Source organism: Meriones unguiculatus, chromosome 3 (assembly GCF_030254825.1).
Source record: "Meriones unguiculatus strain TT.TT164.6M chromosome 3, Bangor_MerUng_6.1, whole genome shotgun sequence".
NCBI classification, from domain to species: domain Eukaryota; kingdom Metazoa; phylum Chordata; class Mammalia; order Rodentia; family Muridae; genus Meriones; species Meriones unguiculatus.
The window spans coordinates 16,759,121-16,786,835 of NC_083351.1; the positions used below are offsets into that span (position 1 = coordinate 16,759,121).

Here is a 27,715-nt window from a genome sequence, read left to right on the forward strand (position 1 = left end):
TGCCTCCAACCTACGGTCTCCTGGAGCCCTGGGGGGGGGGGGGGCTTTCCCATCCACAAGGAGCTTCATTCCCTCCTGGGGAGGAGGATCAGGGGTTCTGGCTGGAAGGGATGGAGCAGGGCGCTCCTGAAGGCCAAGGAGGAGAAAGCGGAGAGAGATGTCGGCGAACTCTGCACCACGCTCTTTCAGATGCGCGAGGTTACACACATAAAACATCCAACTACAAACGAAGTTGTAGAGCCTGGCGGTGCGTGCACACTGAACGGGTCAGAACCAGTGGTGGAACCAGTGAGGGACTCAGTCACTAAACTGAGAAGCACTCTCCCAAGAGCTGAAACCCCCACCTCAGGGGTTCCCACTCAGGGGTCGCCTCTCCTGGGTGACCTGAGGGAAGGACCGGAATGTAGAGGAAAGAGCCAGACTTAGAGAGGGGGAGGGGAGCAAGGGAGAGCTGGCTGCTGGGACACCTTTCCTGGCTCTGTCACTGCTTGTGAGAGCCTGGTCCTGAAATGGGAACTAAAATGCCAGGCCTCCCCAGGCTTGGCTGAGGGCTGACCCAGGCCCAGATAAGCTGCTGGCTTCAGTCTCCTGTCGAGGCACCCAGCCCATCGTTTTAACGGGAATCAGCAGACCATTCAATCTGGAGGGCACTGAAAGCGGCTCAGGAGGGCCGAGGGAGCGGGGAGGTGCCACTACAGGGCTGAAGTCACCCCAGGTGAGTGCGGTGCTCAGGGTCCACAGCAGGGCCTGGCTGCCTTCAGCACCCAGCGGGGAACCGGGAAGGACCGGGCTTGGTCCCTTCCCTCTACTGTCTGGCTTCCACACTAACAGGACAGCGTTTCCCAAATTGTCCTCGGTTCCAGTCCTCTTTGGCCCCAGGGAACACCAGGTAGGGAACCTATAAGCCATTCCTGCACCCCGAGAGCCTAGTCACCTTTTAGGGGTGGGGACCCTCTCCCTCCTCTCTGTTCCACTCAGGCAGCCCTGAGGAAGCTCGTTGGGGCTAGGGGGCGGGAAGGAAGCCCACCGTGGCCCTGTATCTGAAGGGAGTTGGTCCAGCCCTGCAGTCACAGTCTTTGACACTCGTGGCTGCTGTACAGGCAGGCAGGCAGGCGTTGAGAGCTCGGACCACATGCTGTGCGCGCTTTCCCTGTGCCTCTGGGGAGCAGAGATTTCGTTCTCTGGGCTCCCAGGAGGTTCTGGGCTCCAGAAAGAATGAGCTTCCTCTCGTAGGGACTCAGCACCAATGGACAGTCTCCGTGGCTCCCCATCGGCGCTCTCTTTGCCTTGCCGGCTGTACCACAGCAGGGGCCCTCACTTTTCACCCAGAAGGCTCCTGACAAAGACCTGTCCTTTTCCCCTGCTCATGCCTACCATCCCCCCACAGCGCGGGGCGACTGCTGCAGCGGGCCAGGACAGGAAACACGGCCCGGACACTCCACCTTTCACTCGTGCTGCCTTGAAGCATTTTTCTGGGGTTGCTGTCATCATGTCCGTTAAACAAGAGAAAAACAGAAGCACAGAGAGGTTAAGAGACTTAAACAAGGCTACACAGCTGGGAAAGCACAGAGCCAGGATTCCATTCGGGCAACCTGACCCCAGAGCCCGTGTTCCTGACCACTCTGCTTGTCCCATGGGGCAAAATCAGACTGGAGAAGGGACAGCCTGGGCTGGGTTTCTACTGTCACTTGTGAAGCCCCTAAGACATCAAGTCCAAGCCCCTGACTTTGTTAAATGTCAGAACCAAGGCCTAGGGAAGGAGGGTTCTCTGTTAAGACCACAGCCTAGACCCGGGTAGGGTAGCAGCGTCTGGGCACCTCCTGCTGGCCAGGTCCCTAATCTTCCGTTGTAGACTCCCCCCTTTGCCCCCAAAGCCCACCCAGCAGTGCCTGGGCCACAGGGTCCTATTAGGGATTTTCCACCTCTCCAAAAAGGTCTTAATGCCTGTCAGTCCTTGTGAAACTTTAATTAATCTCAGAGGCTCATGGCTTGAAGGAGAGCAGCCCTGGCCTCACAAGGCTGAAGATGACGGCTCCATTTATGTGGTGAGGAGGAACGCTGCAGACATTCCTGCCAGCAATAAAAGCCACATGGCTTTCCAGCGTCGCCCTTGGAAGAGAGGGAGAGAGAGGGAAAAAAAAATGCAGCCCTCTGCGGAAAGAAAGCAGCTATGTACTGTATGCATGGCGTGAGATAAAAAGAGGCCTTCCGAGGTGGAGAACAGTCGGCCTTTCATGCCTCCTCCATGACCACCGACAGTGGCGGTCACCCTCTCGGCCGCAGGCAGCTCGGGGAACGGGGTTGGGCCCCGTGGCAGGCCTTTAGCTGCTAAGAAAGAGCCTTGGCCCTTCCACCTGGGCTGGGTCGAAGCTCCCCGGCTGTCTCTGAGGCTGTGCCAGCTCCCTGGGGTGTGACCTGTGTGGTATCACCAGGCCCTGCTCTCAGGAAGGGCACCCACCGTGTTGAACGCTTGCCTCACCACAGCAGCTTTCAAAGTTTTAGAACCCGTTGAACAAGGACTTGTGCTTTTATTTTTCATGAGGTTCCCACTCCCCATTCCCCACCCCCACCCAAATCATGTGGCCGTTCCTGGCCGCAGATCTCCCACAGCTATGCCATGGCTTGGGGTATAGGGTTAGGGTGCTGAGCATACATGGCTCTCGTTGCTCATAGTAGCCTAGGTGAATCTCAGTCCTACACGTGGAGTGAACAGCTCAGAGGCGTCACACGCCAAGGGAGCCGAGATTTAAACTCAGTTCTCCCAGATTCCAAAATGGGGCGTACGCACGCGTGTGCATGTAGAGGAGGCCTGAGGTCAGCATCAGGGACTCCCTTGTTCACGCTCTGCCTTGTTCACTCACGGTCTCTCGGTTGATGCCAGAGCTCACCATATCATAGAAAGGACAACATGAGTAATGGGAGGAGCCTGGTTCGTGTGGACCTGGCCTGTGTCCACAGGGCCGGGCTGTGGGGTATCTGCCGCCATCTGTGTCATTTATTAACCTCATGGCGGGTCGTTGGCCTGAGCCTGGGGTACAGAGCAGAATCCAGGGCCGTCAGGTCCTATGGCCTGGCTTCAGCCGTGGTGCCACTGGGTAAGCTGGGACAGTCCTTTCCTTCTCTGGGCCCTGGGTTCTCTTTCAGATGCCCAGTGGCTCAGCTCCTGCCTCATCCCTAGAAGAGACCTAGAATTTATTCACCTACAGAACGTCTGTTCATTTTCCATCCCACGGCTGGAGAAACCGAAATGCCACTAGGAAATGCCACTGAGTTACCCAGGTCACCCAGGACGCTGGCAGGACCCTGCCCCTGGCTCTGGGCACTGACTGACTCAAAGCAGCTCCCTTTGCTCCCATCCAATGTCCCTAGCCACACTGGCCCATGATGAGCCCTGAGAGCCAAGTCACAGACACATTTCCTGTCACTGACAGGTGTTAATGATCCCCGCTGTGGTCTGCAGGACCCCACGTCCTTGCAGAGGCTTCCTCCTCACTGTGGTCTTAGGTGTTGAGGTACAGTCTCTGGGGCAGGTTCACACTTATGAGAGATGAGCGCATCAGCGGCTAACGGACTGGGAAACTGCCTTCCTCCTGCTGTTCTGGAGAACACAGGGACAGGAGCCATCTTGGAAGCAGAGCTCTGCAGCGCCTCGACCTTGGACTTGCTATTTATGGAGCTGGAGGAATAAGTGGCCCCAACTCTGGCATCTCCTTAGGGCAACACAGGTAGATGGAGACATCCTAGGGTACGCCTCCTTCCGCATCAGCCTGGGCAGCACGCTCCCAGAGCAGGGGCCCTCTCAGGGCTGTGCTGGGTAGTGGGCTGGAGGGCAGACTGACACCTGCTTGGCAGGTGGAGTGGGAGGAGATCCCAGCCCTGCGCCTGAGCTTTCCCCTCCCCCACAGGGCGGAGAGCAGCCTGCCCGCCAGGCTTCCCTCTCAGCTCCGTCCCCTTCACCTGTAAGTGGGGACCAGCCCTGGGCTCAGAATGGGGTATTGCTATAGCCGAGAGGGGAGTCACCAGAGCCCCTCGGTTAAGGCCCCGTGACACCCCCAGGGACCCTGGTGTGAGGAAGACTGTTGAAGCCATGTCACACACATGACAAGCTACAAAGGCAACTAGGAACCCTGTTCTGGAGAAGGGCTATCCTTGGTAGGAACTATTCAGATTAATAGGTTCTATTTACTTCTGCATGGTTTCTAGGTGTGTGAACCTGAAAGGAAGGACCAGTTCCTGCCAGTTGTCCTCTGACCTCCAGATGTGTGCTGTGACACACCGCATAACTAAATAAATATAATAAAAAATGAATTTAGAAAGAGCACAGTATATGCAGATCTCTCCAGAGGGAGAACCCACCCTCACCCTGGAAGGTTCAAGGTGGGGTGTGTCTGGGGGGCGACTTCAGGGTAGGAGTGGGGTCCAAGCGTCAGCTTAGTCACCTAAGCAGCCAAGTCCGAGGTGGGTCCAGAGGCCTGCTTTAGCTCTGTTCTTCCACTGCTCAACAAGACTTATTTTTATGTTCTCCTTTACTTAAAACTTTATAATAAAACATTAGAAAAATTCTAAAGCCACCCGGGAATGGTGGAGTCTGCCTTTAATCCCAACACTCAGGAGGCTGAGGCAGGAGAATCTCTGTGAGTTCAAGACCAGCCTGCTTAACATAGTGAATTCCAAGAAAGCCAGAGTTACATAGTAGAGAGAGCCTGTCTCAAAAATATTAATAATAATAATAATAATCATCATCATCATCATCTTAAACCAAACCAAAGTATACCTATGTAATTCCGGCCCTTGAGATGTGGAGCGGGAAGATCCACATGTTGAGTTTGAGGCTAGCCTGAGCTACCTGAGATCCTGTCAATAAATAAATATGGAGAAAAGGCTTTAAAAGCATCTCTGTCTGTCTTCCAAACCTGGGGGTGGGAACGGATAAAAAGGCTCATAGTTAGCTGCACACCTCTCATCTCTATACTCGGGAGGCAGAAGGAGGCAGAAGGAGGCAGAGCTCTGAGTCTGAGGCCAGCCTGGTCTGCAGAGTGAGCTCTGGGCCAGCCAGAGAGCTATGAGGTGAGACCTTGTCTCAAAAACAATAACAACAAAACAACAACAATAAAAACAAACCCCACCACCACCAACAAAAATCCCAAGCAGACATTTGCACGGCTACACAGCTATCCACAGTATACCAAAACTAGGTCAGCTTCTCCTTTTAGTCTTTAACTTCTGTGTTTATTCTGGTGCCTGTGATTGAACCCAGGGCCTCTCATGTTCCAGGCAAGTGCTGGTTTCACCGAGCCACTGCCCCCAGGCCCAGCTGTGTTCCTTTATTCTCGGCCAGCTCTCTGTTTCGTCTACACTGCCAGTCTACCGCCTAGCTCTCCACCCAACCGCCTGATGTGGGTCTTGAAGCCGTCTCGTGGCAGCAGGCTCACCCACCAGCATCTCCGGGTACCCAGCAGGTAACCCAGGGCCCAGTGAGCATGTTCCCTGCAGCTGCCTCAGATCCCACCAACAACCCTCCAGGTCCCTGCAAGTCACAGGTGAGAGTGAGTTCAGCCTAGGGACTCAGCTTGGGAGGGCGGGGCTGGGGCATGGGGGAGCACCCTGGATGTTGTGAAGCCCCCCACTCTACCCCCACCCATGGACCCTCGTTCCTAACAGCACACAGCAGATAGACATCTGCAGCTGGGTTCATGCACTTGGCTCAGGCGTTAAGCACCTCCATCATCGCCCCCTTCTCACGGGGAGGAATCGGAGGTCAAAGCTGGTGACTGGTCCAAGTTGAGCTGCACACAGCCTCCAGGAAGCAGGACAGAACTGTGGCCTTGGCTGCTCAGTGGACCCGAGGGATGGAAGGCTGGCAGGGGTGAATGGCCAGGACTGGACGCTGCTTGGGAGGTCTATTCCCAGGTCAGGCAGGGCTGGCTGTCCCTTCCTTCTCAGCGGGTCTGTAGCCCTTGGAGAGGGGGATGTTGGGGATGTGGGCAGCTGACCCTGGGCTGGGGAGGGCTCAGAAACCCTGCCCCCCTATCCTGGCCGTGGTCTCAGACAGGGGTACCCTTTGTCACTTGTTGCTGGAGAGAGCTTCTCACTGGTGAGGTGGGACAAGCCCAGAGCTTCCACAGGCTCCCAGATGTCACCAGACCCACAATCTCTCTCCCAGCCCATCTCAGAACCTCCGTTAGAACCTTAAGCTTACAGACCTGGTCTGTCCTCATCCTAACCTGGTCCGCAGGGCCCGGGGAAGGGGCAGGTTACAGCCTTGGGCTCAGGAGCTGTGAGCTTCCATTACAAGGCAGAGATAAGGGAAAAGAGAGGTGAGAAGTGAGTTGCCAATTTCCACTTTCCATAGTGTCGGGCACACTCAGCGTGCCACTCTAGCTTGGGCTGCAACAGGAGAATGGCAGCCGACAGGGAAGACAGAAGACCCGCAAAGCTAGCGCCTTGTGACATTGCTGGAACAGGGAGATTCAGAGTGTCCTATGAGGGATGGCCACCGATAGCTTAGGGCAGTCAGGAAGGGCCTCCTGGAGGAGGTGATTTGGACTGAGCCCTGAGGGCTGGAGAGGGCTAAAGAGCAGTAGCTGGTAGCCTAGCTCATGGCAGGACAACAGTTTCCTTCCCTAACCTCTGTCTGGCCTCGGGTGCCCTCTCTGCTTTTTATCTCTCCTGCTTTCCCACCTTAGCTCTGAGAACCAGAGGCCGATTCAGGCTTCTGGAACCTGAGGAAACTGAGGCAGGAGAGGACAAGGATTCGGGTGGCGCTGCCTGGGTACTACTTGTGGGCCGGTGGCTGCGGCTCCTGACCGGCTGCTCCTGAGAGGACCAGGGCTGGCGCTGGGCATGGTCCCCAGCGGAAGGCGCCCTGGCCCTGATTGGAACAAGGTGGCGACGCCCCGCCGGCCCATTGATCTCGCCCGGTGTTCCAGCCGCGGGGCGGGGCGGGGCGCGCTGGGCGCTCTGCCGGCTTTCCCAGGTGTGGGGACACCCCGGGGAAAGGGCTTTTCATGTGGTTGTGGCAAAGCCTTGCCACCCAGCACGTGGGGGAGGCCGGGGAGTCGGGGGCACTCTGGACTGGGGAGGGGGGCCTGGAGACCCACGAGCTAGCCAGTGCCACACCCCGAGAGGGTCGGGAGACAGGGATGGAGGGGGCGGGCTCCAGCTACGGTGAGGCTGCGGGCGGCATAGGTTTGGGCACTTACACACAGGGACACTGCCGCTCCTCTGTTAAGGGATTTGCCCCGAGTCAGGTTCTTTGTGCCAGACCTGGGCTGTAGCTCGGTTGGTGAGAAATTAGCATCGTAAGCCCGGGACTCAACCCTCAGAAGCTCCCAATAAACTGGAGATGGTGGCGGGGCGGGCGCAGGGGAGGTGGAGCGCGGGGACCTGACGTTCAAGGCCACTCTTAGCTACCCCAGACTTCCCCCACCCTCTGCAAGAATTACAAAAGAACCCAGGATCCCAGGACCAGGTTTTAGATGTGAGATTCACCGTTGGTTCACACCGGTGGGACGGGTTTTGGGCAGAATGACCCCGTGCCCAGCTGGCCTTGCTGGACAGAGGGGACAGGGTGGGCTGGAGTGCCAGGATGCTGAGAGCGCCCACGGAAGGCCACGGAGGGCTACGGCTCGCCTCTCATCTTAACGGGCAGTTTCCTTCTCACACCCAGGACGGTTCTCACTAAAACAAAACCGCAGCGCATCTATTTATTTACTTGTGTGCCTGCTCCAGCCTGTGTGTGGAGGCCAGAGGACACCTCGTGGGAGTTGGGGCTTGCCCTCCACCAGGCAGGACCTGGGAATCGAACTCAGGTCTTCAAGCTTGGCAGCAAGCACCTTTCCCACCGGCTCTTTTTAAACCTCTGGCTCGGCTCTCTCGTGCTCCACGAATCCTCTGGTTATCTGGGCCTGGCTCTAAGAATTCTGAACACTGCGGCTGCTACGTCTGGGGAGAAGGCGTCCTCTCAAATCCGTTGTTCCCTCCTTGACACGTGACAGGTCCTACAGCTTTCTATTGACACGTGAAGTGAGTGTGAGCGGAGCAGGCTGGTGCTTGCGTCCTTCCATAGCTAAGCCCTTGTCCCCCAAGCTCTCCCTCCATCGCCCCAGCCCATCCACAGGGCTTCCACTGCCGGGGTCTTCCACTCCCTGCCTCCGGGCCTCTGCCAACCTGTCTGTCTGTCTGTCTGCATGAGTCAACTCAACTCTGCCCGATGCCTCCTCCTCTGAGCCCCTGCCGCAGGCGGAATCACAGCTCCACAGCCTTAATCCCATCAGCCCTGGGTAGGAAGAGCGATGGACGGCAGGAGCGAGGGACCCGGCACTCACGCCAGAGCAGGACCCAGCGGCCACGGTGGCCTCAGAACAGAGTGCCTTATGGTGGCCGCACTGGGCTTGTGGTCACTCGGGAGGGTGGCAGGGACTGCCCTGGGCCCTGGGTCCTCTGCACAGTGCCCCAACAGCAGTGCCCCTAGTGTCACTGGCCTCACTTGCTCCAGAGGGACAAGAGCTTTGCTTTGACAGGAGTCGCCCAGGCGGAGCAGATGGAAACACTATGAACCCGTCCCCAGTACAGCGACACATCCTGGTTCGCCCGGAAATCAGGGGACCGGGTGTCCTGTATTTTATGTGGTCCCTCTGTCCCACTTCCTCATCTGAGGCAAATCCTGGTTCACACCCAGAGCTCAGCACACCTAGTGGGCAGAGGGAGGGGATGGACGCCCTAGGGCCTGGCCTGACACTGGCTGCCTGGCTTCCAGCCCACGGGAAGGATGATGAAGGGAAATAGTCAGGTAGGACCCATCGTCTCCTGAGCACCCAAGCTGGTGTTCGGGAGATCGAGGCAAGAGGATTGTTCCAAGTTTGAGGCCAGCCCAGTCTACATGGTGGATTCTAGGCTGGGCACGGCTACAAAGCAATACTCTGTCTCAGAAAACAAAACAGGAGGGGCTCTGAGCTCTCCCTGATGATCCACTAACCCAGTGCTGGTATTAGCCCATTTCCCAGAAGTCAAAACCAAGGCCCAGGAGACTCAGCCATGGAGTACTAGAGCTGGATGATGCCGAGTCCTCAGAGGAGCAGGCTGCTCCAGCCCTGTCTCCCTCCTTACCCTCTTCTCACAGCACAGCCTCTCTCAGCCCAGGGTGTCTTCATTTTCTGACTGACAAACTCCTATTCATACATCAAAGCCTCATCTTTATTTACCCTCTTTGTGAAACTACCTCCGACACTACTCACTCCCCTGGTTTGCTGTCCTGATGTACTTTAAAGACTTCCTGGTGGCCCTTTCCTTCCCAGGATTGTGATGCCCGGAGGACAGATATGGGTCATTTCTAGCTCTCTGGCCAAGAAACAGAGGCATCCTTGAGCTCTGCAGAATGGGCAAATGAGTGAAGTCTGCCTTTCCCACTTTGGGCCTCGGTCTTAGAGTCCAGAGTCCACAAGAGGGAGAAGAGAATCTTTCACCCCCTTGTCTCCTAAAACAAAACACATATTTTTCTGGGTATGAACATAATACCTATTCATTAAGGGAAAATTGGAAAATAATAGAATTATGAAGAAGAAAATTAAAACCACCCCAACCCTGCCACCCAGAACCGTCGCTGGCGTCTGCCCTTTGGATGCCACTCTTTCTCCTATGTAGCTCTTGCTGCCTCCCTCTCCCCCATCTCTGCCTGTTTCCTTGCTTCCTCATCTCATGCCGAGAACACGCAGCGCACACTGTTTGAAATGACCGGGCATGCTGTGTGTGTCCCTGGTGCCACCGAGTTCTCTCCATGATGGCAGCGACTAATGGCTGCTGAGCTGGGGACCCCGGGCTGGACCACCATCATGTACCCTCAGACCAACGGTTAGGTTGCCTGCGGTGTTCCAGGATTTCTGTCATTGGATGGAGTCAGCCGCGCCTCTGACCTCGCCGCTCCTATGACAAAGTCTGCGACATGGACGGCATGAGTCCATGAGCCAGGGATGAGCGCCGTGAACCCTAGCCTTCCAGCTGTTTCCCAGTGTCCCCTTGAAGTGCCTGTCGGGCAGGAACCTGGAGGCCAGTCCCTTCTCTTCCCAAGATAAGCCCGCCCACCCCCGAGGGCTCCTGGTCGCACTGAAAGCTGAGAACACCCAACACCCATTTTCGGTGCTCCACGTGTCATGCCAAAGGCTTGTCGCTGGTCTCTGAGATGCTCTGCTCTCAGAGACATTTATAGGTCACCCCAGGCTTAGGGTGCTGTGACCTCAGGCTGGACACACCCCACTTTATAATAACCTGCAAGCTGGCCAGGTACCAGGTCCTGGAGATCCGTGTTCTTCTTGAAGACAGGGGCCGTTGTCTCCTGCCCTCTAGAAGGAAACACAGAAGCTCCGGGAAACCCTATGGCTGGGCCTCCCCCCCCACAGGCTGCCGGTGCCCACAGGATGCTGAGGGACCAGGCCCTGTGGTCTGAGTGACGGAGCCGCTGCTGTGTGACGCCTGTAGCTAGCTGTCATTGGCCTCAGTCTTATCTTTGCTGGGAATCTCTGAAGCTCTGGCCGGACAGAGCGGTGGCTTGGAGTTGGCTTCTGTTCCTTCCTCACTCCTAGGGCTCACTCATTGCCATGCTGGGAGGGCCCCGGACGCCCCCAGACAAAGCGCCCACCATGCCCTGGTGATAGGCGATTCTTTTTAGGTCGCCTCACAGGAAGACGAGGTCAGAAATAAGCTCTGGGTTTGCTGAGGACCCAGGGGACACCTCTTATTTGCATGGCTTTCCCAGCCTCCCCTCTGGATTTCACCACACCCCTGAGAGGCTTCCTAGGCCTGGCCCCAGGGAACTGTGGCAGCTGGAAGGCCCCTGGTGGCACCCCGTGTGAGAGCGGAAGACCTCAGAACCTAAAAGATGTCACCAGCTAACTTGTGGCCCTTTCAGAGGCCTCCCCAACCCCCACTGTCACGTCTGTGCTTAGACAGGAACTGGGGCAGGTGGCTGAGGCCTGGAAGAGAAATTTCCTAATTAGAGAAACAGATCCCCTGCCGCTCCCACCCTCTCCCGCCACAGCCTGTCTGGGACCCCTAGGTGGGTGTTCCCAATGGTGGGCCTGGCGGCTGATGTGAGTGTGCCCGTCACACCACACAGTGGGTGGGCACAGGAACCAAAGGCCAAGGCCTAGGACTCAGCATGCAGGGCACGAGGGTCAAACTTCGGTTGCTCTGTTGACAGGACATGAAGGAGGGCCCAGGTGCGTGCGTGCGTGTGTGTGTGTCGGGAGGGCAGTTGGGAGGGACCATTCCACATAGGACAAGAGGTACCTTGGAGCTTGTATGGAGGGTAGGGAGGGCTGCCAGCCAGTGCTGCCAGGGCCTGGGGCAGCTGGTGCTTGGGCATGCTTGCTGGGGGAATTGCCTCGCTTGGCCTCTCTTATTTATTGTCTGTTTAAACAATGGGGTTAATGAGGAGCATTAATTGAGCTGCCATCCTACCCACCCTGGGGTGCAAATCATAAGGGTACAGTGAGAAACCAGGAAATACAGAAAAATGAGCCAACATGTCAAAGCCGGAGATCTCATCCCCTGAGAGAAGGGTGTGTGTGTGTGTTAAGGGCATCCCAAGAACAGGGCCAGGCTTGACTGTCCAGCAGTGACAACGCTAGTCACCAGGCTCTGCTCCCTTTGCGGGGCCCGCGTGGTGCTCAGCCCTGTCTGTTGACTCAGCAACCTGGAGGAGGGAGCTGCCCTCCCCTGGTGCATTGATCAATGCTGAAGGTTGGGGGCAGCCCCCTGGGTGTAGATGGCAGAGCTGAGATAAAATCAGGAATCTGGGGTTGGTGAACTTGAGTGTGAATCTGCCCGAGGCCCCAGGCTGAACCCCAGCCGGGCCACTGCCTGAACTGTTCACAGATCCCACTGTTTGCGGTGTGCGCCAGGAAAAAGACAGACATGCCCCCGACGTGAAACCCCAGCTGCTACAAACCAGGCTTGGTTCCTTGTCCAGGCGTCACTGTCCTCAGCCCCAGCCCTGATCACTTACAGAGCTACAGCCCCACTGTTCTTTTTCATCACCAGCCCCATTGTCCACACACACACACACACACACACACACACACACACACACACACGGTGGGAAAGGCGTGGCATCTCCTGCCACCCCAGGCCTCTACTCTAGGCCAAGTCCCTGGGTGACCTTAGGCCTGGCCAGGTGGGGAAGGCCACAGGGGCCTCACTCAGAGCTTGGGCTGTCCAAGACCGCTCTGCAGGGTTGGCTCAGGTAGCTGCCATGAGTTCCCATGTCCCCACACCCTCCTACTGTCCTTTTCCAGGCTGGTGTGGACCTGGGGTGGAACGGAGGTCTGGAGGATTCCCGCAAGCCTCTCAGGTACCATCCACACTCACTCTGGCTGAATCCCCTCTCTCTGGGCCTGACTTTCCCACTTCTGTCCATTACGTTCCCAGGGTTCACAGCGGGGTTCCACTACCTCCCCTCTTCTTCCCCCTCCTCCTCCTCCGGGCCCTCAGGCCCGTTCCTCAAGTGACAAATCTGAATCAGAGACATAACTAAGGAGCCCTACTAGAAAGCACAGAGCCACATCAGCCTGCCACCCCTGCATGCCATCCCTACCCTTGTCTTCCTTTCTAGAGTTGTGTGGGTCACGTGACCAGTGCTCACAGACTGCCGTGGAAGAGAGCCTGTGGCAGCCAAAGAGTGTTCCCTGATGTAGGGAAACCCAGATTTCTGCGTAGCTGCCCTGTGGTGGTGAGTATGAATGCTCCGGGGCAGCCAGGCTGGGTGACCTCAGGCAGGTGGACCAACTTCCTTGGTCCTTAGCTTCTCCACTTATTAGATGAGTTTCCTACTAGCATCTCCTAATAGGGCTCATTGAGCAAAGACATGAAAACCGCTCAGTGCCTGGATCCTGTGACTATTTAAGATTGGAGTTATCATCACACATATTTCCTTCCTTCCTTCCTTCCTTCCTTCCTTCCTTCCTTCCTTCCTTCCTTCCTTCCTTCCTTTCTTTCTCTCTTTCTTTCTTTCTTTTTTTTTTTTTTAGATAGGATTCCTCTGTGTAGCCTTGGTTGTCCTGGACTCACTCTGTAGACCAGGCTGACCTTGAACTCACAGAGACCCACCTGCCTCTGCCTCCCTGAGTGCTGGGATTACAGGCGTGTGGTGCCATGCCTGGCTATCATTCATATTTTCTAGAGTGTCAACTCGCAGCTGTCCTGGAACGAATGAAGGTTTTCTAAAGAGACACCAGCGTCCCTGTCAGAAACAGTGGTTTCCAAGGAACTGGAGTGGAAGCCTGGTGCTGGACAGGAAAGAGATTTGTCCTTCAGAATGAGCTTGCCACAGCCTGACGATGGGAAGCCAGACCACCATAGGTGGGTGAGGTCAAGCCACACCTTGACCTGACTTAGCCGCCTGATTCTTGTTCTCTGTTTAAGCTGCAACCTCACATCAGGACCTGAAGACAAACTTTTGGGGTCACTGTTTTTGTTCCCCTGCCTGACTAAGTCTTTACCCTCCCCTGCTCCTCCCCCATTACCCTTCTCTTTAGTCAGTCTAGTGGGGACACATGGCTGAGCCTGGCTTGTTAGAGCTGTCAGCGTCCAGGCTTTGGACCCTAACAACTTCAGGACCACGGTGTGGATTTCTGAACTCTGGTGCTTTCGCCGTGACACGCTCCTGTAACGTCCCTGGCAGTTCCCGGCTGGTGTGGTGGCAGGTGGGGTCAGGGCAGCTGTCGCTGGAACAGCCTGTCCCGAGGCTGAACCTTCTCAAGGCAGAGCTCCTAGCACGGCAGAGCCTCACAAGCCTGTGTGATACGGCACCCCCAGCCTTGCTGGCTTCGGGCCTCTGTCACTCTGCCCTTGAGCTGACGGCTCCGCCGAACGCACACGGGGACACCCCACCTCCAGTTCCTGGTCTCTAGGAAACAGGGCAGGACTTAGAGCTTTAGGCACAGCAGCTCGTGGCGAGGGGAGAGTGGTTCCCACTCACAGGGTCCTCCTGTCCTTCCTCCACCGTCTGACTCGGCCCCACGGGACACTTGTGAACGTTTCAGGTGTTTTTCCTCCCTGCCATGTCGGATGCAATGGAAACAGAATGACCGGGAGCTGCCTTCCAAACCGTGAGGGCCGTGCAGGAGGCCTGCTGTGGTCAGAGAGAGCACGGGAAACAGCCGGGCATGCTTTCAGAAGAACAATCAAAACGAGGTTCCTGGGGGCTGGAGAGATGCCTCAGTGGCTGAGAGCGCTTGCTTGCCCTTCCAGAGGATCCAAAATCCGTTCCCAGCACTGATGCCAGCCAGCTCCCAGCTGCCTGTAACTCCAGCTCAGCCTCTGGCCTCCAGGCGCACTTTCGATGAGGGCTACACACACACACACACACACACACACACACACACAGGCTGTGCACATTCACACACCTGTGCACACGCGCAGAGACTCACACACCTATACGTAATTATAACTAATAAAAACAAACCTTTAAAACGAAGTTAACAGCCCGGCCTCTCGAACACAGCCATCCCAGGTATTTGGGGGGCTGAGGCAGAAGGATCACAAATTCAAGGCCAGCCTGGACTATATGCAGAGGGGTTCACAAGGCTAGCCTAGGCTATACATGCAGACTGAGGTCACAAGGCCAGCCTTGGCGACTGAATCAGACCCTGTCTTACCACAAAAGCAACAAGGAGGCTGAGGCTGAGGCTGTAGCTCAGGGGGAGCATGCCCGCCCAGCATGTATGAGGCCCTGGGTTCAATCCTCACCACGGCGACAACAAATGAACGAACAAACGAACGAATGAATTTAAGGTTGAACACCCAGAGCCTTCCAGGCCATGTGTGGAGTGTTCAGTGCTTGTGTGGACACTGGTCACTGTGACCAGACGCAGTTTCCGCCATCATGATGAGTCCCCTGGAACAGGGTTCTTCTAAGTGTATAGACACAGAGACTGCTAACAGCCATCCTGAGGTTCTGGGGTACTCTCCACGGGGCCTCACACGCAGTGGGGAACCACCCCATGGAGCACTCTAGAAAAAAACCCATCAAATGGTGATGCTTTCGTCACCCTGAGTTTAAATTCCATGGATTCTGGAGGGTTTGTGACTTGAAATCCTCTGGGGTCCAGGGGTTTTCAGGGGTGCTCTCATTGGCTCTGAGATCTTTGGTGCCCACAGGCTTCATGTGCATGCCCACATTTGTGTATGTGTGTGTGTGTGTGTATGTGTGTGTGTTTGTGTGTGTATGCATGTGTGTGTGTGTATGTACATGTATGTGTGTGTGTGCGTGTGTGTGTGTGTGTGTGTGTATGTGTGTGTGTGTTTAGGCCTGAAGACAACCTGTATCTTTAATTACTCTCCGCCTTTGTTTCTCCCATCCAAGCACTAACCAGGCCCGGCCTTGCTTAGCTTCCGGAATCAGGTGCATCCGGGGCGTTACGGCCATAGAACACCTTAGTTTCCCAGACAGGGTCTCCCAGGGGCTCAGGAACTGGCTGGGTGGATTAACCGTCTCAGGAATCCCCTTCTCGTCCTCGCCGGCACTGGGATTAGAGGCGTGCGCCGTCCCATCCAGCCTTCCTCTGGGGTCTGGGGATCCAGCTTAGGTTCTCATGCTCTCGAGACAGGCGGTTTACCCACTGAGTGCTCTTCCAGTTTGTTCATTAGTGCACAGTGATGGCCATAGGGCCGTGGCAGCGACAGGGAGGCCCACGCTCCCTTGAAAAGAAGGGCTCCGGCCCCAGCTTCCTGTTCTGATGGTGTCTGTTTGGAAATGCTGTTATTTGCTGTTTATTTAAAAATTGCTTTAAAGTGATGCGTACGTGTGTGTCAGCGTGGGTCTGTGGTGTGAGTGCAGGTGTCTGCAGGGGCCAGAGGGGCTGGGTTGCTTGGAGCTGCAGTTCCAGGAAGGTGTGAGCTACCTGATCTGGGTGGCGTGACTTGAACTCGGGTCCTCTGGAAGGTGCAGTATACAGTCTTAACCACTGAGCCATCTCACCGGTCCTGTTTTTTGTTTGTTTTGAGATAGGGTCTTATGTAGTTCAGGCTGGCCCTGAAATCTTGATCTTCCTGCCTCTGCTTCCAGAGTGTGGAGTTAGAGGAGTGGCTGTCCTGAAAATCCACCTCCTCCCCACCCCCCCGCCTCCCATCTCTCTCCGGCCTTACAGATGCACACAAGGGCACCTGGCTTTATGTGGGTTCTGGGGATCCGAACTCAGATCCTCACACTTCTGTAGCCATCTCTATCCTGAAATCCTCAACGAGTTCTGAACACATGTCCTGCATCTTCATTTTGCATGGTGTCCTGAAACTATCGCTACCTGCCCAGGTCCCTGGGATGTCCCTCCGATAGGTCTCATTGATCTGAATCTCCTCCTTGTCCTGGACAGGACCACAGACTCACCGTGTCTGGCACAATCTAGGTGTCTGAGAAGCGATGTGCTCCTGCTCTATGGCTGTGTGTCCAGAAAGGGATTAAAAATAGGGCTTCGGGTGGCTCGGGAGGCCTGTGGTCTGGCCACACTCACGCATGCATGGAGCCCGTCTCCGCCGTGTGCATCTGTACTGACCTATTTCAAGGAGTGGCCTTTGCGTCTCGGGTTGTAGGGCAGCCGTCACCACCTGGCCTCGCTCTACCCAGACTCTGCCTGCCCAACTCTCATCCTCGCCTATCGCCTTCCTCGCTCCTCTCTCGTGCCCTCTTCACAGGACGCACAGGCCCCCATCCCCAGGGCCTCTGCGTGATCCTTTCACCGAGTCACTGCCCATGTGCCACCAGCACGCTCTGTCCCCCAGACGTGGCCACTGGGGACCCGGGTCAGGCTCCCCCGGCCTCAGGAGCATTCCGGAAGCCTCTCAAAAGGCTGGGAATGGTCAGGGGGAGCGCTGGGCCGTGAGGAATGCTCCAGAGAGGAGGCGGCCTTCGTGTCACACAGGCCTTGACATTCACTAGGCGCCGACCTCTTGCTGAGCCTCAGTTTTGCCAACTGCAAAATAGCGAACTTCACAATAATGTATAATTAATGTATAATAAATAGTACATAATATGTAATCTATAACAGATATTGTAAGCTATATAATGCAAGGTATGTGGTATATAATACATAACCTAATGTACAGTTCGCTGCACGGATCACAGAGGAGAAGTGGGAGAGACCTGGCTGCGATAGCACCCTAACCCACAGGAAGTTGCCGACGGATGAAGCTCCTGTTTCCCCTACTCCTCTCTTCTTCCGCTTTGCCGGGAGGAGGCCCTACCAACTCCCCGAGTCTGGGTGCATTTTCATCTCTGATGCCCATTCCACTGTGAGGTGGACCCACTGTGCTCATGGACACCTGCAGAGGTTCCCGGAGGCTGAGTCTGGGCGTAGGCAGCTCACGTGGGATTCTGGTGAATCCTCAGGGTCCCAGAACTCCTTAACTGAGGGGTTCGGGCCAGAACTGCCTCTACTCTGAGCCTCGAGTCTCCTGTCTATAGACTGTGGGGGCGGGGTGGGGTGCTGGCTATCAGCTCTGGGAAGACAAGTACAGCCACTTGCCCTGTTCACTCCTGCATGTGTGCATGCAGTAGGTTCTCAACCTGTGGGTCATGACCCCCATAGAGGTCACGTGTCAGATCTCCTGCACGTAAGATGTTATGGTTCATGACGGTAGCAAAATTATATTTATGAAGGTGCAATGAAGTAAACTTATGGTTGGGGGTCCCCACAGCATGAGGGACTGGATGAAAGGAGTACGGCGTTAGGAAGGTGGAGAACCAAGAAATGTCTGCCAGAGGGGTTAGTGGTACCCACAGAGAGGGAGAGAGAGATACTGGGGAAGACCAGGCTGCCTCTCCCAGGGAGATCCAGGGCCTATGCCTCAGATACAAGCATGGTCTGAGCACCTGCTGTATGCAAGGCTCCACCTAGACCAGGGGAGATGCTGCGTCCGCTACCCACCAGGCCAGAGCCAAGGCGGTAAAGACAGACACGGAGATATGAGAGGCACAGAGGGAGGGTGTCCTTCAGCCTCTGCTCCCAGGAGGCCAAAGCACCTCTTCCCCTTTCCTCCTTTGAAAAGACAGAACAGTTCTTTCTTCCTACACCTATAAGTAACACGGGCTCCATGTTGAGGGGTCACGAATGGGTGACCACTAAAAGAATTTCCCGTAAAACCTCTGGGGCCCTCTGGCTCCACTCACTCCCGGTGGCCTGAGCTGCCGTCGGCGTCGTGTTTCCTTTACTCTTTGCCTGAAGGTGGCCTTGTGTGGCTGCCTTTCCTCTGTGGAAGGAACTTGGTTTCACACAGGGAACAGGGCCAGGGATCTGTCAGGGTCTCCCCACGGGCTCCACCAATTCTGCCCCCAACTTGCCCGGGACCTGTAATTCTTCCTAAGACACCCTGGATCTGGCCCAATGGTACCGAGGTCCTGAGCAGGTTCCTGTGGGCCCCAGGGCTGGGTGAACAGGGCCAGCACCTGAGGGGGACCTGGACGAGGTCCTCTGAGGGGCAGCTCTCGGGGATCTACCAGCACCCCAGGGTGAGGTGGGTTTGGGGCCCAGGTGTGACACTAAGGAAGCTCTCCTCTCCTCTGCCCCTTCCCTTCACCTCCATCCCCCTCGGGGTCACCCACGGGTCCCTAACACCTGCTCTCTCCATCATAAGCCCCTCCCCTCTTCCTAGAGGCCAGAGACCCACAGATGTGCAGGTGGGAGGCAGAAGGAACCAACTACAGTCCAATGGCAGTGGCACCCTGGCCGGGGTCGAGGCTCGCATGGACGCTCGGACTCCCCACCCCTCACCCCAGAAGGTGTTCGGGTTGGCCATGCTGACCGTGGCAGCCTCGCAAACTATAACTTACACGCATCTGCCCTCTCTGCCCACATGTAAGTCTGAGCCTTGTGCCAAAAACGCCTTTCCCAGACTTAAAAGAAAACCCCAAAGAGGAACCTAAACCTCCACAGCGCCAGCGCCCATAGGCTGGGAGAGTTCTGGCTTGGCGTTCAGAGAAAAAAAAAAAAAAACAGCCAGCCGAGGGGAAGTGAGGGGGGCACAGAAACCTGCATGGAACAGCAGTGCCCGCTCATGCCTCCCTCAGTCACCACCCCTCAGGGGTCCCCACTGCACACACCCCGACTCTCTAACAAGGGACACTGAACGTCACTTGGGAGCCCACGCCCATTCCCTGAAACTCTCTTTGGAGGCTTCGAGAGTGAGGGCTGACGACAAGAGGCACCCCAGTTCCTGGGAAAAGAGGATCCTAAGAGGGGGTGGCCTTGAGGAGGGAGGCAGGGCTCCTACCTTCTATCAGATCACAGTAATGCTTTTTTTTTTTTCTCTCTCTCTTTTATTTACTGGAAAGAAAGAATATGGATCTGTAATACTTTCTGGCACTGGGGTAGGGCTTGATCGTGTTGGGCCCTGTGTTAACCTCATCTTACGTCCAGGCCATCAGAGCAGCTTTTGGCAGGTACTGAAAGCGAGCTGAAGGCTTCGGTCAGGAGGCCAACCTGGGTGGCACACACGCTCAGCCTGTGCTGTGCACAGGGCTTTTGGGGGCTATATTTCCTCTTTGAAATTCCTGTTAGCCTCATTCTCCCTCCTCCTCCCCTTCCTCTTTTTCTCCTCCCCTCTTCTTCTCTCCCTATCTCTCTCTCTTTCTCTGTCTCTCTCTCATTTTTTAAGTGTCCTAGGCTGACTTTGAACTCGCTGTGTAGGGGAAAGGGTGACCTTGAACTCCCGATCCTTCTGCCTCCATCTCCCAGGGGACTAAGAGTTACAGGTCTCGGCTTGATGCAGTCTGCTGGGAACCGGACTCAGGCCCCATGCACACTAAGAGCACTCTACCAATTGAGCCCCAGACCCAGACCCCTTTATACAATGGGTGAAACTGAGGTTCAAAGAAGCCAGCAGGTTAACATGCTGCTGGGTAGGAGCTTCAAGTCACCGGAGCCCCAGGTGGCAGTGACTCGCTGGGTGTCAAGAACAAGACCAAAGGAAACTCTGGCTCTGCAGGAGCTGGGCTGGACCTCTCCCCAAAGCATGCCTTTCTGTGGAGCTCGGCTTTGACGGCTGAGAGATAAGGAGGAGTGTTACTGATGTGGCGTTCCCAGTTCTGGGCCTGACTTCTGCCTGCAAGACCAAATCCGTGCCCTGCTCTCTCCACTCCGGCAGGAGTCGTGCCCAGGGCCCTCCCCCAGGAGCTGCTGTTTCAGGGCCTGGGATGGGCCCAGGTACAACTGAAGCCTTTTCTTCCCCCCTTTCCCTGTTTGTCCTCCCTCCCTTCTCTGGAAATGACTCAGGAAGCCTCTGGGAACTGGGGCATAGAGCTCAAAGTTCCTGGTCTGTTGCGGATGGTCTTGGAGGCGCTCCTGGCAGAGCGGGTGAAGAGAAGGAATGTAACTCAGCAGTGGCACACTTTCCAAGAATGCCGAGGGCTCTAGGTGTAATCCCCAGTCACACACACACACACACACGCACGCACGCACACACACACTCACATCCATACACATGCACACACACCTTGTGACTCGTCACCCAGTGGTGGCTACAGGTCTGCAGATGGCAAAAAGTCAGACACAAAGATCAGCCATTTAGAAGAGAGGACCTTATGTAACCCATGAGGCTGCAGCCATATGACTTTTGACAAAGGTGCCCCAAATGCACATTGTAACAGAGACAGCACATTCCAGGAACCATGCTAGGAAGGCTGGGTGCCCTCAGGGCGGAGAGCAGAGGAAGGCGCTTACCTCCCCCCCTTCACGGAAAGCACTCCAAATGGGTCGAAGACATTTGTTTTCATTTTATATGTATGAGTGTTGGCCTGTATGTACATATGTGAGCCACACGGGTGCAGTGCTTGTGGATGTCAGAAGGGGGCGTCTGACACCCTGGAACTGAGTTTTAGATGGTTGTGAGTGGCCGTGTGAGTGTGGGAATCAAACCTGTGCCCTCTGGAAGAGCAGCCAGTGCTCTTAACCTCTGAGCCCTCTCTCCAGCCTGGGGCCGAAGATCTCAAAGTCAGGCCTGAGACGCTGACTCTGTGAGGAGGAAAGGCAAGGGAGACACTTCCAGACACAGTACAGAGGCCTTTTCGAGTAGGATTCTTGTCAGGAAAGTAAGGCCAACAACTGGCCAACAGGACCTCATGGAATGAAAAGCTCCACGCAGCAAAGCGAGAGATCAGTTGAAGCAGCAGCTTACAGAACGGTAGACATTCTTTCTTGCTATGTACCTGACACTTCTATATACAAACAACTAAACAACAACAACAACAACAAAATCCCACCAACAACTCAAATGACCCAACTGACAAAAGGGCTAATGACATAGACAGATAAGTCTCCAAAGATAAAATACAAATAGACAATAGATGGTGGAAAAGCTGGCTTCCCGAGCACGAGCGAATCAAAGCCACGCATGCCTCAGGTGAGTCCATCTCACCCCAGTCAGAACGGCGGCCACCAAGAAAACAAGCAAATGCTGGCGAGGAAAAGGGAGCCTTCCACGCCGCTGCTGGGAGTGGAAGCCGATCCTGCCTCAGTGCAAGTCAGTTAGAGGTTTCTCTAGAAACCAAAAATGGCTGGGTGTGCTGGTTCACACCTTTACTCCCGGGATTTTGGAGGCAGCAGCAGGCAGCTATCTTCCGTTTGAGGCCAGCCTTGTCTACATAGCAAGTTCCAGGTGAGCCCTGGCTGCCTAACGGGACCCAGTCTCAAACAACGAACAAAGAAACAACCCAACAAGTAGAATTTCCACATGGCACAGTTATGCTATGCCGGGGCAGTCATTCAAAGGAATCCCAGCCCAACGATAGAGAACAAAGAAAAGTCTCTGTGTTTGTGTGTGTGTGTGTGTACATGATATATATATATATTTTTTTTCATTCACACACACATATATATAAATATATATAAGCTTTTTCATTCATAGAGAAGAATAAAGTCATGAGACGCGCAGGAAAATGGAGCAGCCGCAGATAATCACACTGAACAAATTAAGTCGGCTTCAGAAAGATAAGCAGTATATGTTCTCTCGTTTGTGGATCCTGGATCTTATATAGATACCCCAAATCACGTATGTATATATGACAAGAAAGTAGAAGCGAAACTACTGAGGGGCAAAGGGGACCAAATGGAGCGGCAGGGGCAGGCAGAGAGCAGGTAGGGGGGCCAGGAGGAAGATGCTCCAAATATAATACACACACGCGTCAATTTAAAATAGTAATTAATATAAGAAACTTTCAAGTTTTTAAAAATTTTAAAAGAGATCCTGCAGATGGCTGGCTTCTAGGAGCTGGGATTAAGGGCCAGCGCCCCAGATGCTGTACTGAGCCCCGAGTTCAGTGCTGTCTCCCCCTCCCCCTCAGAAGGCCAGGTCTGCCGGACACTCAACTTTCTTTGCAGTCCTTACTGTCTTCTTGCCTCACAGAGTCTTCTGGAAGGTCAAGTTTTCAGGCCCCTCCTCCTCAGGTAACGGAGCAAACCTCAACTTTGATGTGGCCACCTCAAGGCCCTGCCGTCAATGGGCCCACTATCTGACCTACAGGGCCGCCAGGGGCCGCCGGTTGGCCGTAGTGGGTGCGGATAAGACCTGGACACACAGTCCCACTGTGTGGGGCCAGCTCTCACACACCCAGAGCCTGTGGGCAGTGGGGGGCTCCTAGGAACTCCTTTCCAGCCTGGGGGGTGGGGTGGGGCGGGACAGACAGGGTGGTTTGATGGTGTTTGCAGGGTGGCCTCGGGAGCCGCCATCAAAGAGACCTGCTAGACTCGGCGCCGTCCCTGGTGGGTGGGGAAAGGCTGGCAGTCACTCATGTCCCGCCAGGGTCAGTGGAGGAGGAGGCCACCGGGTCATATGCTCAGGGTGACCAACCATCAGGAGGCTTCCTTGGGCTTTGTGATACTTGGTGCTAAATCCCCCCAAACCTCCCAGCTGTGCCACAGGCTAAAGCTTAGGAAAGGGCATAGCCCTCTCTCCTGCCCTCTCCCTATCCAGTGCCATCCACTCAGGCAGCTTAGGCTAGATGTGCCCAGAGCCATGCTGTCAGCCCCTGCCACCACACAGGAATGCCCTGGCCCTCCAGTCTAGTCTAGGGAGTAAGGTCTGAGCTGACCGCAGACCCCCATCTCTGCTAAGAAAATAGAGGCCAAGCAGGCCGATCACGGCTGTCCCGGGACCACCCAGGCTGCTCCTGCCCTCGTGATCTTGAGGAGTCTGGAAGTCGCCCTGTTCTCTTTCCCTCCGTCACCTCCTGAGCCTTTGAGCCACGACACTGTCATCCCCACCTTCCCCACCTTCACCACACATCTCACCCTGCCTACCTTGCTTCTGCCCATCCCTCCCTCTGCCGCCATCTGCTCCCAGGCTGGAGACCCTCACCCTGCCCTCTGGAACCAGCTCCTGGCAGGAAGCCAGGCTGTGGCCTGGGTAGAGCAGTTGCTCTGAGCTGGGCCCTCTTGCTCATCTGGTTTGGTCCATAGTCCCAGAAGATTGCTGATGCCACTATCTCCTACAGAAGGGGAAACAGAGGCACAGGGTGGTGGAGAGACCTCCATTGTACTAACTAGGGGACGGGCAACACATAGGCTTGAACTAGAAAGTCCACCTCCAGAGCCCGAGCTTGGCAAGATTTTGTGGAATGCCTGGGTTAGCAAGTCGAAGCTATGTTTGTGCAGGGTGCCCCTAAAGCTGCATGCTGGTAGGGCAGTCCGCTTCCTCAGAACCCGCCAACCCCCGAGAGGCCTCTTGCCGTCGGTGCGTTTGGGAGGGAGACTGTGAATGAGTAATGTTGGGTACTGTAGGGCAGATCTGCCGCATGGAGGTACCCTGGTGCCAAAAATGGTCTCAGGCAGACTTGGGGTGACGCTGCCAGCCCCCAACAGAGCTAAAGATGCCCTCTTGGATCCTCCATCCTTTCCTTGGCCTCTGCTGCAGGGTGGGGCTCTTTTCCCTGACCCCTTTCCTCCGAGGAAAAGCAGGAAGCATCCCGGGCCCAGTGAAGGACCTGGTTGACAGGCAGAACTGAAAGAGCCTGAACGGTGGCCTGGGCAGCTACTGGAAGATTCCACACAAGCCCTGACTGTCAGGAGGCTCCACTGTCTGTCCCCTGTTGCTCCCAGAGGTCCCAGATGTCAGCGGAGCACTGATGCCCAGAGTCAGGGCAGGGAACACAGATGCCAGGGAAAACATAGATGAAGCTATTCTCTTCTGGTCTGTAGGGACTCTAAGTCTGCAGGGCTTCAGGACAGTACAGGGGACCCTCCCTGGGGGGTTATAGGGACACACAGGGGTTGAAGTCAGCCTGAGGAACCCCAACTCTAACTCATACCATCCTCTTTTATCAGTGAAAGAATGGCACTCAGAGACACCAAGTGCCCAGGTTAAAGTCACATGGCACACGGGCACCAGGGGCAGGCAGGGGACTGGGCCTTCTGCCAGGACTGCTTAAGTCAGCTTGAGTGGATTTCCCGCCCCAAACACAACACAGCCTGATCCCACGGTCCGAGACGGGAATCATCTCAACACGGCATCGTCAGGCACTCAGTGAGGAGGGTTGGCATTCAGGAGGCTACAGGAGGCTGGGAGGCTGAGGCTGGGGGCTCCCTTCTGCAAAACTCCCACACGTGGTGGCTCCTGAGAGCCAGAATGTGGGACCACGGCACTGCAGTTCTCGACCAGAGCAGAAGTCCAGAGGGTCCCCACGATCCTGGCTGGAAATAATGACACTTTTCCCTCCTGTGAGCAACCTTGAAACAAAATTTTGCATCTTTCCCCATTGTGATGGTGTCACTAACGGAAACCACAGATTGTTTGGTCTCAGGGGGATTGTGGGAGATGACCCTCCACTACCGATCGTCGGCACTCATCACCCCACGCTGGACTTTGGATCCACAGGGGGAGCTGCTGTCACTCAAGTGTCTCCAGGGAGGCCGGAGGCCACAATTCACAATGGGCCTTAATATGATGGAAACCATTTACCTAGCCCCGGTGCCCTCCAAAATCCTCTTGAATTTGTTTCGTCTTTCATAGTGCGATCTGAGAGGTCACGGCTTTTCTGTGGGTCCAGGATGGTGTGTGACTACAAGGGGATCCTGAGGCAGGAGCTGTGGGGGCTCTGAACTAGAGTTCTGAGCCTGAGCAGGCAGATTTAAAGGAGAGATGAGACAAGGGCAGGGTGTCTTCCTGGGAGCTCCAGGCTGCCCACTGACTTCCCCTCTGCTGACCGGGAGCCAGCCACTCTGCCCAGTGACTTCTTTCCTCCTGGGCCAGAGCTGCTATGGCCCTCTCTTTATCCCCTTGCCGCTAGCTGCCGCTAGCTGCCGTCTCTGGGGCATCGTGTCAGGAACCCCAGCTAAGGCAGCCGGCACTAGCCCTGACTTCCAAGGTTCCTTTGTCTTAAGCACAACTTCTTGCTCATCTTGCTAAGGGAGGGCAAATGGTTTTTATAAACTTATTTTCCTGCCGAGTAATTGCCTTTAATTAATGCTGAAGGCTACAAAGGGTGCGTACCTAGTACCACAGCAGTGGCTGGAAGGAACAGGACCCGGGACCACCATTCAGCCCCGGCCTTAGCCAGGTTTGGAGGGAAGGGGTGCCCCTTCTCCCATGGCTCAATCACCATCTAAGCCTACCACCCCAGGCCATCAGGAAAGAGATACGCCTTATTCTTACACAAGTCCTCTCCACACGGACCCACAGGTGTCCTAGACCCCCTCGAGCCAAGTGTTGAACATTGACCATGGTCACGGCTGGCCACAGCAGGGCCGGCAGACCTCTATGTCGCATCCGGCCACCTCAACTCAAAAGGGGCACTGTCTCCTCATCCTCTAATTCTAGAACATCCGCTAGAGAAGTGAGTCAAAGCAACAGCTCAAAGCAACGGCCCTGGTACAGCTCAGACGACAGAACAGCACAACTGGAGGGAACGCATCAGGAGCAGAGGGGGTGAGTGGCCCTCGTCAGGTCACTCGCCAAGGTTGGCACAGCTGTGGGGCTAAGGCTTGAGGACCTAATCTCAGGGGCCACTGCCCTGTGGGCTCCTGCCGAGGAGCAGGAAAGTAGCCATGGTATGAGAAGCCAGGGTCCCTAAAGACCAGGGGCAGACTAGGTCTCCCTGGGGTTCAGCCTAAATCTGAGGCTTCCCACCAGACATTCCGGCCCCATCCTTACTGAGAGACACACTCCAGAGTTCTGGGTCCTCTTGGGCCATGAAGAGAGACAAAAGCCACCCCAAAACATCTTCTTCTGTGGCCAAGAATTCAGACCTTCCGGGGATAGGGTCTCCAATAGTATCTGCCAGTGTTGAGCAGATTCTCACAGAGGTGGTCCCTTTCTCCTCCCTCTGTCCCCATTGTCCTGGGAGTACACAGAGAACGCCCAGGGTGATCCTCGAGACCTGTGGGCCCTGGCACAGCCCTGGCCCTGCTCGCCTCCACGGGCCTCCCGGACACGTCTGACCTCTGTCCGTCTGAGCCCTAATCTGGGCAGACAGGCCCCGGTGCCCTGTAGGAAAGGCAGGAAGCAGAGGGCCACAGTCTTTCCTTGTTCTCCCCATCCCAGGATCCTCTGAGATCTAGCCTTTGGGATCTATAGCCAGCAATCGCCACCGACACACACCTCACCAGCCGAGAATCGAGGCCCTCAGCGATGCTCATGCCAGGAGACCATGGAGGCCACTGTCCCTTCACCCCACTTAGCTTCTCAGAGGATGGCTGTTGAGGCGGCCAGAGTAGTGGGTCGGAGGGTCCCCACTGGGGAGAGCCAGGCAGAGCCCCACTGTCGGTACTCACCTCGGATGAAGGTCTGTGTATAGTTGGGAAAGGAGTCGAAGATGCTGTTGGAGGCCATACCCCACACTGACAGAGGCAAGGACTCGGCCTCAGGGGGTTGGGTTCGGATCCACTTGGTTGGCTGCTGTTTTGTTATATATATTTTTTTCAAGCTGCTTTTGAAAATAAAAAAGGGGGAGGTGTTCCTTTTTCGGGCTTTTTTTTTTTTTTTTTTGGTTTCTTTTTTTCTCTCCCTGCTGCTACGAAAAAGAAAATAGAAAAAAGAAAGAGAGAGAGAAGGAAAAAAAAAGGGAAAAAACGCGAGAGTATCTGTGGGCGAGAGAGAAGAAAATCTCCAAGGAAAGAAAGTTTCGGTTTGTACCCAAGAATTTGGCTTCCCGGTCCCACAGGAATGTCTAGCCACAAATTTTCAACAGCACTATGGGCAGAGTATCATTAAATGGTGGGAAGGGGCTCTGGGCAGCCAGGGCGGAGGAGCCTGGGACTGCAGCTCTGAGTCTGGACTCGGCAGCCGGAATGAATGAATGAATGAACGAGGCTCACCCTCCACAGAGCCCAGGCTGTGGTGGGGGCCAGGGTGGCCAGGGGGTGGGGACGCCAGGAGCCAACCAGCTCCTCTCAGGGCCCTGGAGGCGGCGAGGGCCTGGCCTTGTGGTTCTGTGGTCGAGGGACCAGGCCTTCCCAGTGTCAACCCAAGCTCACATCACAGGATGCAAGAAGCCAGCTCGCGGCCTAGGCCCATTGGCTAGGCCGCTGTCACCTGGCCTGTGATGTCACGGGCCCCTTAGAAGATCTTGTGGCTACCCTCCTCCCCTCCTTTGGAGGCTGAGAGGAAAAGAATAAAAAGAGAGAGAAAAAGTAGGGTTTATGTCTGTGGGCCTGGCCTCATCGTACAGTCCAGGAAACAGAACTGGGAGCCACCGAGCGGGCCTCGGGCTGTGGTCTGCAGTGGCCCAGGAGACCCTTTC

At 55.6% G+C, this 27,715-nt stretch overlaps 1 protein-coding gene across 1 annotated transcript in view; it reads right to left on the bottom strand.

Moving 5' to 3' along the window:
- Positions 1-27,221, bottom strand: part of Runx3 (RUNX family transcription factor 3) — a 54,457-nt gene extending 27,236 nt beyond the window's left edge. Inside the window, exon 1 of the mRNA XM_060379320.1 lies at positions 26,748-27,221. Coding sequence (XP_060235303.1) covers positions 26,748-26,805 — 58 coding nt within the window. The 5' untranslated portion in view covers positions 26,806-27,221. The remainder of the gene's footprint in view (positions 1-26,747) is intronic.
- Between the last annotated feature and the right edge of the window lie 494 nt (positions 27,222-27,715).